Here is a 12,121-nt window from a genome sequence, read left to right as displayed (position 1 = left end):
GGCATGTTGGAGCAAATCATTTGGCTAGGGGATAAGCCTGCTGACCACCCAGCATCCCCATTTGCCAAAACCCAGGTGATTCTCTGCTTCCTGTCCCAGCGAGTAGCTCCAATGAACTGATAGAACCCTTCCTCTTCCTAGAGGAATAAATGACCCCAAAAGCAAGCCACTGGCTAGAGCTGTGGATGGGACTGAAGGGAAAGAGGGGTGGCCTCGGGAAGCGATCATTCTTTCTCAGAGTGTGGTCACGGCACATACTGAGGAGAGAGGTGACAAGTCAGCAGTGCTTAGGTCTCTGGCAAGCCTACCATCTGCTTTTCCGTGGGTGGAATTATGTGTAATCATTGTGTTAGAGAATGGGAGTATGTATTAAGGTCTCAAGACATATCTTTTAGGAATATCAGAGGTCTTTCATATCACTTCCCCCATCCTTATTGTGCCTAAAATTTCCAGAAATGAGAATGTGATTTGTTTTACCGACTGAGCTATCCGGGCTCTTAGAATGTGATTTGTTTTAAGTAAGTGTCTTGATCATGGGGATGGGATAAGATTGGGGGTGCTAACATGAGTGATTGGTGGATCGGGGCCAAATTTACAGCTTTTAGTGTGTCCAGTTGGTCTTTTGAATATCAAGAATGGCTGACCAAGCCTCTTCCTCCTCCTCATGTTCTGGTAACACTAGGATACAACATAAATTTCACATCGCACACACATGGAATGGTCACAGAAGAGGCAAAAAGGTATGGAGAAAGGGATGAAGAGGACACCTTTCCTTGGTACCAGAACACAGAGACTTTCCGTGACCCATGGGGTCTCAAGTCTCTGACAGAGCCGCTAAGCAGACCCCTGCAGTCCCAAGCAACGGTCTATAGTAAGAGTGACCTATTATCTGGGATGCCCAGAGCAAGCCTCACTATCTTAGATATATGATTTCCAACACCAACACATTATTATATGTTAATATACATTCATATATTACTATAGTTACATGTATGTAATTAGATACATATGTGTATATATGTATACGTGTGTATATGCATATATAATGGGTAAAAACAATCATACATAGAGGTAAAATATATTTCTATAGTTGCATGTGTAAAACTAATAAATAAATATACACATAAATATATGTCTATTAAAGCACAGTTCAAAATTGTTTCCAAATAGTAGTATACAATCAAAAATGCCCCAGATTATCTCCCTTGATCTGGACACAGTGCTTTCTTCAGTAAATTTTAAGTTTATATTGGCAATATTTCCCCACATTCAGTTTGTGGTCAACTAAAAAACAAAATATTCTGCACTTAAACTTAATGTGAAGCCAGGCCTCCCTAAACTTGTATCTGTAAAAATACTTTTGAATAAAATATCAGAATTCGCATTCATCCGTATTTGAATTTCTTTTGCTGGTTTCTGCCCACTATTTTTGCCTGTGAGGATTAATACCTACATTTTCTCTCGACGATGTTAAAAAAGAAAAAAGCATATAGAAACCTGCTAGAAAGAAATATGCAAAATGTCAGCAGAGGTTGTTCCACGGTAATGGGTTTCTGGTGACTCTTGCACTTTTTCTACTTTTGAAATATTCTACAATAGTCATGTATTTTGATGGTGATAAAAAAAACAAACACTTAAAAAGCAAATGTTTCAATTTCCATTCTCTTCACTCTCCCTCCAGACCCCATGCCAATGGGACATGCTCCAAGTTCAGGTTTTAAAGCACAACACAGGATTTGATTTATAATTTGGACTTGACTTTAATTATTTATTTCCATTATATTGTTACAATTTCAAATAGCAATAGCATTTAACAGAAATATATGCAATGACATTTAACCAAAGTGGACATGGGTTAGGACGAAGGAGGGACACAGGACGTGGTTTGCGTGTCCTGTGCTGTGCCCAGCTAACCAGTCTCCTTTCCTGATTTGTATGGAGCAAATCCATTTAGCTCCTGGGGATGGACACTCCTTTTTCAATGTATTTGCAAACCAGCTGTTAGCCAAATCTTATATAAGTTCTCGGCATTTTCTGATTAATGGCTAATTAGCTTCAAAAAGAATGGTTAGCTTAACCCAGATTTTTTACCTGTTGTCGGCTCACAGCAGGCTGATCCAAGCTGTTGTGCTTTTTTCCTCAAAGATATCAAAATGTTATCTTCATAAACCAACTTTCCGTAGAACAAAATAGTAACCACAATTATAACTTTTTTGTAATTGACTCAAGGTATGACTGGTGAAATCAGCCAGTGCAAAGGGGACAAGGCAGGCTGTCCCCCCACCATCCAAGAGCCAGCCGGCCAGCCATGCTCACCACTACTCTCCTGGATGGAGCCAAGAAAAATCAGAACGTGGCTGCTCAGCCCAAATCAGCAGGATGACCAGGGTGTTCCCCTGTCCGTGAGCAGGTATGTCACCTCCTCAGAGCTGAGGGAAAGCACAAGGCATTCTATAAAAAAAAACTTGAGAGCCCTAATAAGCAGAAAGGGACTGTGAATTTTTTAATTCCAAGAATTAGAATGTACAAGATAAAACCAGAGGCACTGGAGTGTTTCCTTGATGTAGCAAGTGCTGAATCAGCGAATGGACGTCGATGACATTTGAAGAGATGGAGGCAAAGTACCGCAGGTGTGTGGGTGAGAGACCAGGGGGTGTCCCCGGCAGCTCTGGGACAGATGACAACAGCAATAGCAGTAAGACGAAATCAGCAGTTGAGAAGAAAATAAGATGATGTGGGGATTCAAAATTGGTATGAGAAATATGCTATCCTGTTTCAAAAGATGAAAGCATTCACAGCATGGATTATAAATGCACAGCTATTATCAATGATTCTGCACAAAGTGTGTTATTATCTAGATTATTAAACTAGCAGCTTCAATGCAACCATTATGAAATGATTGTACAGAAGGGATATTGCAGGATTGGAGCCTAATTAGACAGGATACGGGAAGCCTGGTAGGTATCTGAAACTAACAAATAGATCTAGGGAAGGGGTTTGGATTCAGAGTGGAGCCTCATGCTTGGTCCTGTGATTGACCATAAGCCTACATGATGAAGACCACATTTTCAAACTCACAAACAATGCCCATTGATCACCTTGTGCAATCAGAGTAGGTATATTGTGTACATTTCTGAGAATTGTGTGCAAAAAATTCTTTTCGTAAAATCAATTTATGCTTTAAATGTATCCAGAGAGACAATGCATATGTGAATGTTTAGAAAAATTTTAAAGCACAAAGATAGCAGTGATTAGTGATAACAAGGTCTTCATAGCTTATCTGTGACCGCGGTTCTGATTGTTTTAAGTAAAATCCCAATGATAGTAAAATAAATAAGGATTGTCTCTTTTGTGAATGAAGACTCCTCATGCACGGTGATGCTTCTCCCTCAAGCTGTGTGATTTGTGTGTCTGGGCTGTGGAAGGTGCACCCGGCGGTGTCCAGGAGGTGCGAGTAGCAGGCCTGACCTGACCCAGGTTATGAGGCTGTGGGAGCCGAGAGGACACGCACAGACGCAGGGCTCCATGAAGAAGCCATGAGCGCATCACACAGGTGGGTGGCTGGCCTTCTACAGAAGATAAAGACCTCGGGCATCAGAAACCAACCAAAGTGAGCCCGGATGACTAAAAGATGCTTCTGTCCTTGCCAAAAAAAAAAAAAAATGGGCATAGGGGAAGGGAGGGAAAAATAAAACAAGGCGAAACCAGAGAGGGAGACAAACCTTAAGAGACTCTTAATCTCAGGAAACAAACTGAGGGTTGCTGGAGTGGTGGGGGGTGGGAGGGATGGGGTGACTGGTTGATAGACATTGGGGAGGGTATGTGCTATGGTGAGCGCTGTGAATTGTGTAAGACTGATGAATCACGGACCTGTACCCCTGAAACAAATAATACATTTTATGTTAATAAAAAATTTTTAAAAATAAATAAATAAAAATAAATGGGTAGATAGGAGGGGAGGCCTAGTTAAGGTATATGGGCAATGGGACAGGGGACTGTAACCGATTCTGTCTTCTTGGAAGACCCCAAGTGCTAGAATCATTGAAGTCAGTATCTTGGCCTGAGTGTTTACACATCCACCTTGTACAGTTTAGCACGTGTGAGGAAGGTTTCCAAGGGCCCAAGGATCGTCACACGCTCTGATGAAACTGAGTTTCTAGATCCAGAAGGATGGGCAGCAGAGCTGGGGTGTCCCCACCAGCCTAACTCTCGGCTACTTGCAAGAGGAGAGAACCAGGCTTAGCCTAAGCCGGGGCCTCCCCCCTAATGCCAACCAGCTGCCCACAGGGAGCTGGGCACACATGCCAAGCCCGGACACTCCACTTAGACTGAGCAGCATGCCAGGGTCTGGCCACAGAACACCCAAACACACTCTGCAGCTTCCCTATTTTGCTGCTCGACATGAGGGTGAAGGAGAAAAAAATCCAATTCAAAATAAACCACACTCAGAGAACTTACTCATTAAAAAAATTATTGAAAATTCTAAGTATAGGTTGTTATTTTGGAAGATGCTCAAATGCACACAATGATGGGAACTGTATCAGAGCTGAGCATTAGAAAAAAATTCTTAAAGAATTTTTAAATATCCTTAAGAATTCTAGTGGAAAAATGAGATCTATATTTGGGGGGGTAGGGAGGATTTAATCCAGATAGGAACATTTAAAGGTATGGGAAGGTATTCTGCTGATACAAGAGATAGAATATTCCCTGCCGGGGCGCCTGGGTGGCTCAGTCATTAAGCGTCTGCCTTCGGCTCAGGTCATGATCCCAGGGTCCTGGAATCGAGCCCCGCATCGGGCTCCCTGCTCCTTGGGAGCCTGCTTCTCCCTCTCCCACTCCCCCTGCTTGTGTTCCCTCTCTCGCTGTGTCTCTCTCTGTCAAATAAATCAATAAAATCTTTAAAAAAAAAGAATATTCCCTGCCATCAAGAATATGCTGTCCTTCCAACAAACCAACAAACGGTGTTGAACCTGAATGTTTCTGAGAGACAGAAAAATCACATAACCACTCTCAATGTGGATAATTTACCACTGCTTTTCAAGCCCCTTCTGTACATTCTGACCTAAAATTCAACTAAAAACATGACCATATGAGTGCTTGGGGGCTGGGTAAGGAACCAACAATGTGCCCGATTTCTGTGCCACTTCTTCTTTAGACATATGTCACCCATGTGTACCTGTCACCGTGACGTTACTCATAGATTTTCCACAGTAGGGAAGACACACAGCAGAAGCAGTAGATCACTTACATGTTAATTGCAATTACATAGCAAAACATAATGTGCTGCCAAAATATTCACAGGATAATTGCCCTGAGATGACAAGATAATTCTTCCTATTCTCCCAAAACAGAATGTAGATGCCCCATCTAATTACTTTGCAATCTTCTAGGCAGAAAAATTTCACTCGGCCCCAGCCAAGCATGTACCTTTCCACATACAACTCCCCTCCAAGTGTCTTTCATCAAGTCAGATGAAGTGTGGTTGCACGCCAAGGATGTGATTGGGGTTCTCAACCTCAGCAGCACCGACATATGGAGCCAGACAATTTTTTGCTGGGCAGGGTGGGGGGAGAGAAGAAGGACTTCCCTGTGCATTTGTAGAATCTTTAGCATCATCTCTGGTTTCTACTCACTAGATGACAAGAGCACTCATCCACCTACAGTTTTGACAACCAGAATGTTTCTAGACATTGCCAAATGTGCCCCACGGGGCAAAATCGCCCCCTATTGGGAGCCACTGGATTAGATGTATTTGCCCAGCTGGTAAAAAGTCCATTCCCAGCAGTTAATGCAAGGCACACGCAGGAAATAGAGAGATGCATGTCAGGACACGCCCCTTGTCCCCATGGTCCTCCTCTGCATGCCTCCTCCCCCTCTCCAGGCCCCCAGCACCTGCTGTCCTCTCCTCGTTCAAAGTCCCAACTCCAAGGAACTGCTCAGGCCCTTCTCCCTCCAGAGGTCCCAGCTCCAAAGTGACTCTGCCATCCTTCTCTTTTCCCACCCCGCCCCCCGCCCCGCCAACCACCAGAACCACACATACGCCTCTCGGAGCAAACATTTCATCATGTTACTGACCTCAGACCAGAGGGGAGAGGAAAGCACTTTGACTGAAAAAATAAAACATAAAACAATAGTATCCTTAATACTCACAGAGGTGCTGGATGAAATTTTAGGTGGTGTGTACAAGTGAACGAGGAAATAATTTAGGGTCAGAAAGCTGTTTTCAGGACTTCCTGTATAAGACTAGCCCTGCTGAGCCCTCCCAAGACCTTGGGGGACAGGAAGTCCCTCAGATTCCAAGGACAGTCCATCCCTGAACAAAGGAAACAATTTGTGTTCATTCTCAACCCTGAATGTATTGGGCTTAGGCTGTCTCTGATTAGCTGGAGTGATAAATTTGGAAAGTTCTAAAAGGTTCTCAGTATATCATTGTAATTTGCTTTAAGATATAAGCACCAAGAGAAGATGCAATTGCTCTAGAACGTGGGTCAGCAAGCCACTCCCGTAAAGGGCCAGAGAGCAAAATATTTTAGGCGTTGTGGGTGCTAGAGTAACACCTGCTCAACACTGCCACTGTAGGGTGCCATGGACAAAATGTAAATGAATGAGTACAGTTGTGTTCCAATAAAACTTTATTTACAAAATCAGGCTAAAGGCCAGGTTTGATCCAAGGCCCATAGCATACCAATCCCCGACTTAGAGGATCCCCCTTGCTCATAAAACAACATTTACTGAGCATCAACAAAGAGCCAGGCATTGGGAGGCACGTTGCAGATACAGGATTTATACCACACTGACCCAGCTCTTAAGAAGCTTGTCCTCTAACAAGGACAGCGACATTCAAACAGCAGATCCAGGGAAGAGCGAGAAGGGTACCACGGAAACTCAGAAGCAGTGATCAGTTCCTCCCCTGGGGGTGGGAGTGGAGACTGTTAAAAAAAAATCTTCACAATGGGGCGCCTGGGTGGCTCAGTCGTTAAGCGTCTACCTTCGGCTCAGGTCATGATCCCAGGGTCCTGGGATCGAGCCCCGCATTGGGCTCTCTGCTCAGCGGGGAGCCTGCTTCTCCCTCTCCTACTCTGCCTGCTTGTGTTCCCTCTCTCACTGTCTCTGTCAAATAAATAAATAAAATCTTTAAAAAAAAATTAAAAATAAATTTAAAAAAAAAAGTCTTCACTGAAGAGGTACCCAAAGTGCTGATCCACTGAAAAAGACATTGTTTTTGGCAGAGACTACTTCCACGTTCTGCCAACAGTCCTGGAGTAGCCCATCCTGTCTCCCACAATTGGGGCTTCCCACCACAGTCGTGTCCAGAAGTTATCCATCCCTCTTCCAGAGCTCCTGTGCTTACAGACAAAGGAGCCTACAGCTCTGAAATGCCTCACCCTCAGTGACGTGAACCCCAAGCTTTGGCCCCTTTACCCCACCGCAGCCTTCCAAAGTGAAGGCTATGGATTTAGTTGACCAGAGTTCTTCCCCTCCGCCTTTGTCTCGAAACACCTGACTCTTCAGTTACGCAGAGTCATCTTCAAGTTCGCTCATATTGCACACAAGCTCTTTGTTTTAATTTATGGACCCGTTTGGAGGACTCTAGAGTTGCAATTCAGATTGCAGATGTATCTCATTTCATAATATTTAGCGACGTCTCAGGACTGGCTGAGCTATGATCGGACAATATTTTAATTCTCACTTTAGGACCATAGCTTCCCGTCCAACGCGTGAGTGAGAGAACGTGGAATGCTATTGTTTTCCTGTTTCTAACCACAAAGGGTAGTAGCACTGGAAGTAGAAAGTTCATAGAGAGAATGAAAACACCCACTCCTGGAATATTACGGGAAACACTGGCTCCACAGCCAGATAGTTCATGCCCCCGCTGATTATCACAATACTCGTGAATCTGATTTCTAAAATTCCACCCAAGACAAAATCATCCAAGGGTGCACATGAAGAAAATTAACGCATTAATTTTAGTAACAAAAACATCAGGGAAGGATGCCAGTTAACAAACTAGCTTGAGAACAGCAGTGGTAACATACAGCCACCCGATGGCAGCCTTCTTGAGATTGCCTTGGAGAAGTCCCAACTTGATGAACAGAGAAAAACACTGTGAATCCCACTGAGTCGAAGTGGGAGGACTTTAACCTGTCACCCTGAAGCCTAAGTCAGCCCCACAGACCTCACAGAGCTTCTGTTTGTGAAAGGGGCAGAAAGATGGGGTCAGTGCCTTAGCCTCTGGGGCACGGGGCAGAGTGCAGAGCTGAGACCATTCCCTTGCCCGTGTTGTCCAGGCCACGATGCTACTCACTTTCCTGTGAGCATTGTCAAAGCAGAAGTCACCAGTGGGGCCAGTGTAGCTAAGCCTGTGGCCTGAACAGCCTCTGATATGATGCATGCCACTCACCATTGCTCTCTCAGCAGCCTGTCCTCCCCTCCGAGAGAGGAGTAGCCATCCACAGGTTCAATGCCTGCACAAAGATTAGTGCACCATGTGTGTGGAAACAGGGTTCCAAAAGCATGAATCTCAGACCTGGTAAATTCTCATAAAAGATGCATTAGTGTCCTGTCATCACTGTAACACGTGACCACAGACTTAGTGGCTTAAAACAACACAACTTAATTCTCTTTCTGTTCTAGAGGTCAGAAGTCTGAGAGGAGCTTTACGAGCCTAAAATGGAGGTTTTTGCAGGGCTGTGTTCCTTCTGGACTCTCCAGAGGAAAATCCGTATCCTTGCCTTGTCCAAGCTTCTAGAGTCAGCCCACATTCATTGGTTTGCAGCCCTGTCCTCAGACTTCAAAGTGCATCCCTCCAACCTCTGCTTCATTGTCATGTCTTCTTTTACGACTCTGACCCTTCGGCTTGCCTCCTAAAAGGACGCTGTGTCCGCCCACCTAGACAATCCAGGATAATCTCCCCATCTCAAGATCCTTAGATCAATCACATCTGCAGAGTCCCTTTTGTCACTTAAAGTAATATTCACAGGTTTTAGGGATTGGGATGTAGACGTTTTTGAGGGGCCATTGTTCTGCCTACTGCACACACATAAAGCAAGGGCTTTGAATGAAGGGCAGGAATGAAAACTGTCAAAGACAAAGAATGGGGCACATGGAAGTGGAGGCTGATTCCAAGTCCTACTGGCCTGGAGAAGAAGGAGAGAGGTAGAGGCTGCCAACCCTTGGCAGTAGAGAGCACTTGGATGAGGAGTGCCAGCCTGGAGCCAGAAGATGCAGTTTGTAGGTGACTTGGCTGCCACCTTCCTGCGTGACTCTGGATGAGTGGGTCTCAGGTCACCTGCCTTTCTGAGCTTGCTTCTGGTCTCTTCTCCAGTTTCAGCTCCCCGTTTCTGCCTTTGTACCCACATATTCGGTCTCCCCCACCATGAGAGCTGTTCCTGCTCACACTTCCTCTGGGACTCACCCTCTCTTCTGAGCTCACCTTCTCACCCTGTACGTTGTCAAGTCCTCCCTTCAAGGAGCAACTTCTTTAATCCACAAGTGTGCTACAATACCCTCCCCTTTAAAAGATCTCCCTTGGCCCCATGCTCACCTCCATCTACCACCTCATACCTCTCCTCCTCTTCATAGCAAAACTCCCCAAAATGGTGGTGGGTACTGGCCATCTCCACCACCTCCCTCCATTCCTTGCACCTACTCTATTTAGGTTTTTGTTCCCAAACACGCCCCTGAATCCCCATTGTCAGGAATGACAGTGACGTCTACCTTGCCAAGCCTAATGGGCAGTTTTCTCATCCTCCTTGACCACTCTGTGCATTTCACATAGGTGGTCATCCTCTTCCTTTGGGACACTTCCTTCCCTTGCCTCCCTCGACTTTAAGCCCTCCTAGTTTTCTTCCTATCTCCCTGTCTGCCTCTTCTCAGCCTCATCTGCTGACTCCTGCTCTTCTTCCTCTTGCCAGCATGTCAACATTGTGGGCTCCAGACTCAGTCCTCAGACCCTTCTCTTCCTGCACCTACTCTGTTGCTGAGCTCATCCAGTCCTGCTGTCATTTAGGCATTGATTAAATGCCTCCCGCATGCTAACAGTTCCCTAATTTATATCCCCAGATAAATTCCCTCCCCAACTCTAGACTCGTGTGTCTAGCTGCCTGTTCAATATCTTCACTTGGATGTCAACCAGACATCACAGACACAGCATGCCCAAGAATGAACCCTGGTTCATCAACTCCAACCCTGCCACTCCCAAAGCCTTCCCCACTTGAGCAAATCCAATCTTCTGGTGGCTCAAGCCAAAATCCTAGTTGCCATCTTTGCCTCCTTCATTCTCTGCCCCTTTCCACCCAACTCAACATTGGGTGTATATTCAAAACATACCCAGGAGCCTTTGCACTTTGTACGGTCCCTCCACAACCACTCCAACCTAAGCTGCCATCATCCTTCACCCAGAATGCTCTCCAGGCTGACATTGGCATCCTCTCTTGACCCTCCTTCAGTGTGGTTTTAATGTGGGAGCCAAAGAGTGGTACTTTTCTTTTAAAAAAGAAAAATCAGATCTTGCCTGACCCTTGCACAAAATCTTCCCATGACTTCCTATCCCACGCAAAAACAAACAACAAATAAAAACCCGAGTTCCCCACAGTGTCCACGTGGCCACACATGCTGATATGCAGCCCCTCTCTGGCCTCCTTTCTAGGGGCATGCTTCCTGGCTCACTGCTCTCCAGCCTCCCCACTCCTCAAGCAAAAGCCTCCTCTTCTGTGGCACTTTGGATCCCACCTCAGAGACTGGCTCCTTCACACCTCCACAAGGTTCACGCCCTGACTTTATGTACGTCTTTGCCCAAATGTCACTTTCTTAGAGAAACCTTCCCAAGACCACCGTATCCAGCACAACCTTCCTTTCCACATCCTTCCCCCTATCCCCTTGTAGAACATGGCATTGCCTGAAAATGGTGCCCTTTATTTGTTGACCTGTTTGTTTTCTGTCTCTCTACTAAAAAGAAAACACCATTAGGACCGGGATCTTACCAGACTCATTCTTTGTTGTATCTCCCTGACTGAGAATGGTACCCAGCACATAGGAGGTATTTAGCACATTCGTAGAGTATTTGCAAAATGGGTGACTGTTCTCATGGAACATCTGCTTTTGCTATCGTGCTGATCTCTTGCTATCTAATCACTGTTGGCCCATTGCCTCCCTAAATGGGCTGTGAGGTCCTCAAGAGCAGAGACATGTCTTCTTTATCCCCAGCATCTAGGCAGTCCATATACATTCGATATCTGGATAGCTGGATGGACAGATGGATTTATCAGATTAGGTGCATAAGAATTATGGCCACGGCTGGCCCTGGGACCCACACTTTGACAGGTAAGAGGATTTGCTTTTGAAGATTAATTCCTCAATCATCTCAATATAAATGCCATGCAAGCTGGTCATACAGACAGGAACAAGAAAAATGATTTTTTTTTTTAAAAAAAATCTGTGGGTTGACACTTCCCATCTTCTCGTAGGTTGTAATTAGGCTGGTGTAACTTTCACTTTCCTAACACTTCATATTAGTGCCCAGGTCCATCCCTCTACCTTGTGCCTTAAACCAGAAGGAATGTCCCCTGGGACACTCTCCCAAGGCCACCCTCACCTTCACAGCAGAAAATACAAAAGGCCCAAATCAAGCAAATTCCCTCCCAGAGCTAATTCTGACATAGTGAGAAGTAGAGACAAATGTAGCTGTTTTCTTGGGACTCATGACCTGATTAACACGAGACCTCAGCAGACTCTTCAAAGACCCCTACCCAGCGCTCATCTGTGTGGATAATTTAACTCTAGTTGTTTTGGGGGGTTTTTTTTATGCCTCAAAAGATTTCTTGATAATGCAGGGCTGCCTCACAAAATTTTAGCACTCGTACCTTATTTTGATCCAAAAAAGCAAAAAATGATTAACTAAACCAGATAGGTTATTTGAAGAAAGGGAAGGGAGATTATGAAGAAAGCATTTAAAATACAGATATTTTTAAAGTACGGTTGAGAAAACTAGCATCCAAACCATTCTTATCAGAATTATAGTATTTTCCATTTAGGGAAGTGGGACAAGTTAATTGCATAGTTACCATGAAATAAACTACGTGGTAATTACACAGATACGCCTTCAGAAGCCGTAGTAATTACA

At 44.8% G+C, this 12,121-nt stretch overlaps 1 protein-coding gene across 1 annotated transcript in view; it reads right to left on the bottom strand.

Annotated features, from left to right (window-relative positions):
• The window catches only part of DSCAM (DS cell adhesion molecule), a 957,910-nt gene extending 948,293 nt beyond the window's left edge, over positions 1-9,617 (bottom strand). The window contains exon 1 of the mRNA XM_064577323.1: positions 9,545-9,617. Within this exon, the coding sequence (XP_064433393.1) occupies positions 9,545-9,617 (73 nt within the window). The remainder of the gene's footprint in view (positions 1-9,544) is intronic.
• Between the last annotated feature and the right edge of the window lie 2,504 nt (positions 9,618-12,121).

The sequence above is a fragment of the Mirounga angustirostris genome, unplaced genomic scaffold, assembly GCF_029215605.1.
Source record: "Mirounga angustirostris isolate CCGP_5_RB_7025 unplaced genomic scaffold, mMirAng1.0.hap1 SCAF_1, whole genome shotgun sequence".
In the NCBI taxonomy this organism is placed as follows: domain Eukaryota; kingdom Metazoa; phylum Chordata; class Mammalia; order Carnivora; family Phocidae; genus Mirounga; species Mirounga angustirostris.
The sequence above is the reverse complement of the archived record's forward strand: the minus strand, read 5'-3'. Positions and strand labels throughout refer to the sequence as shown.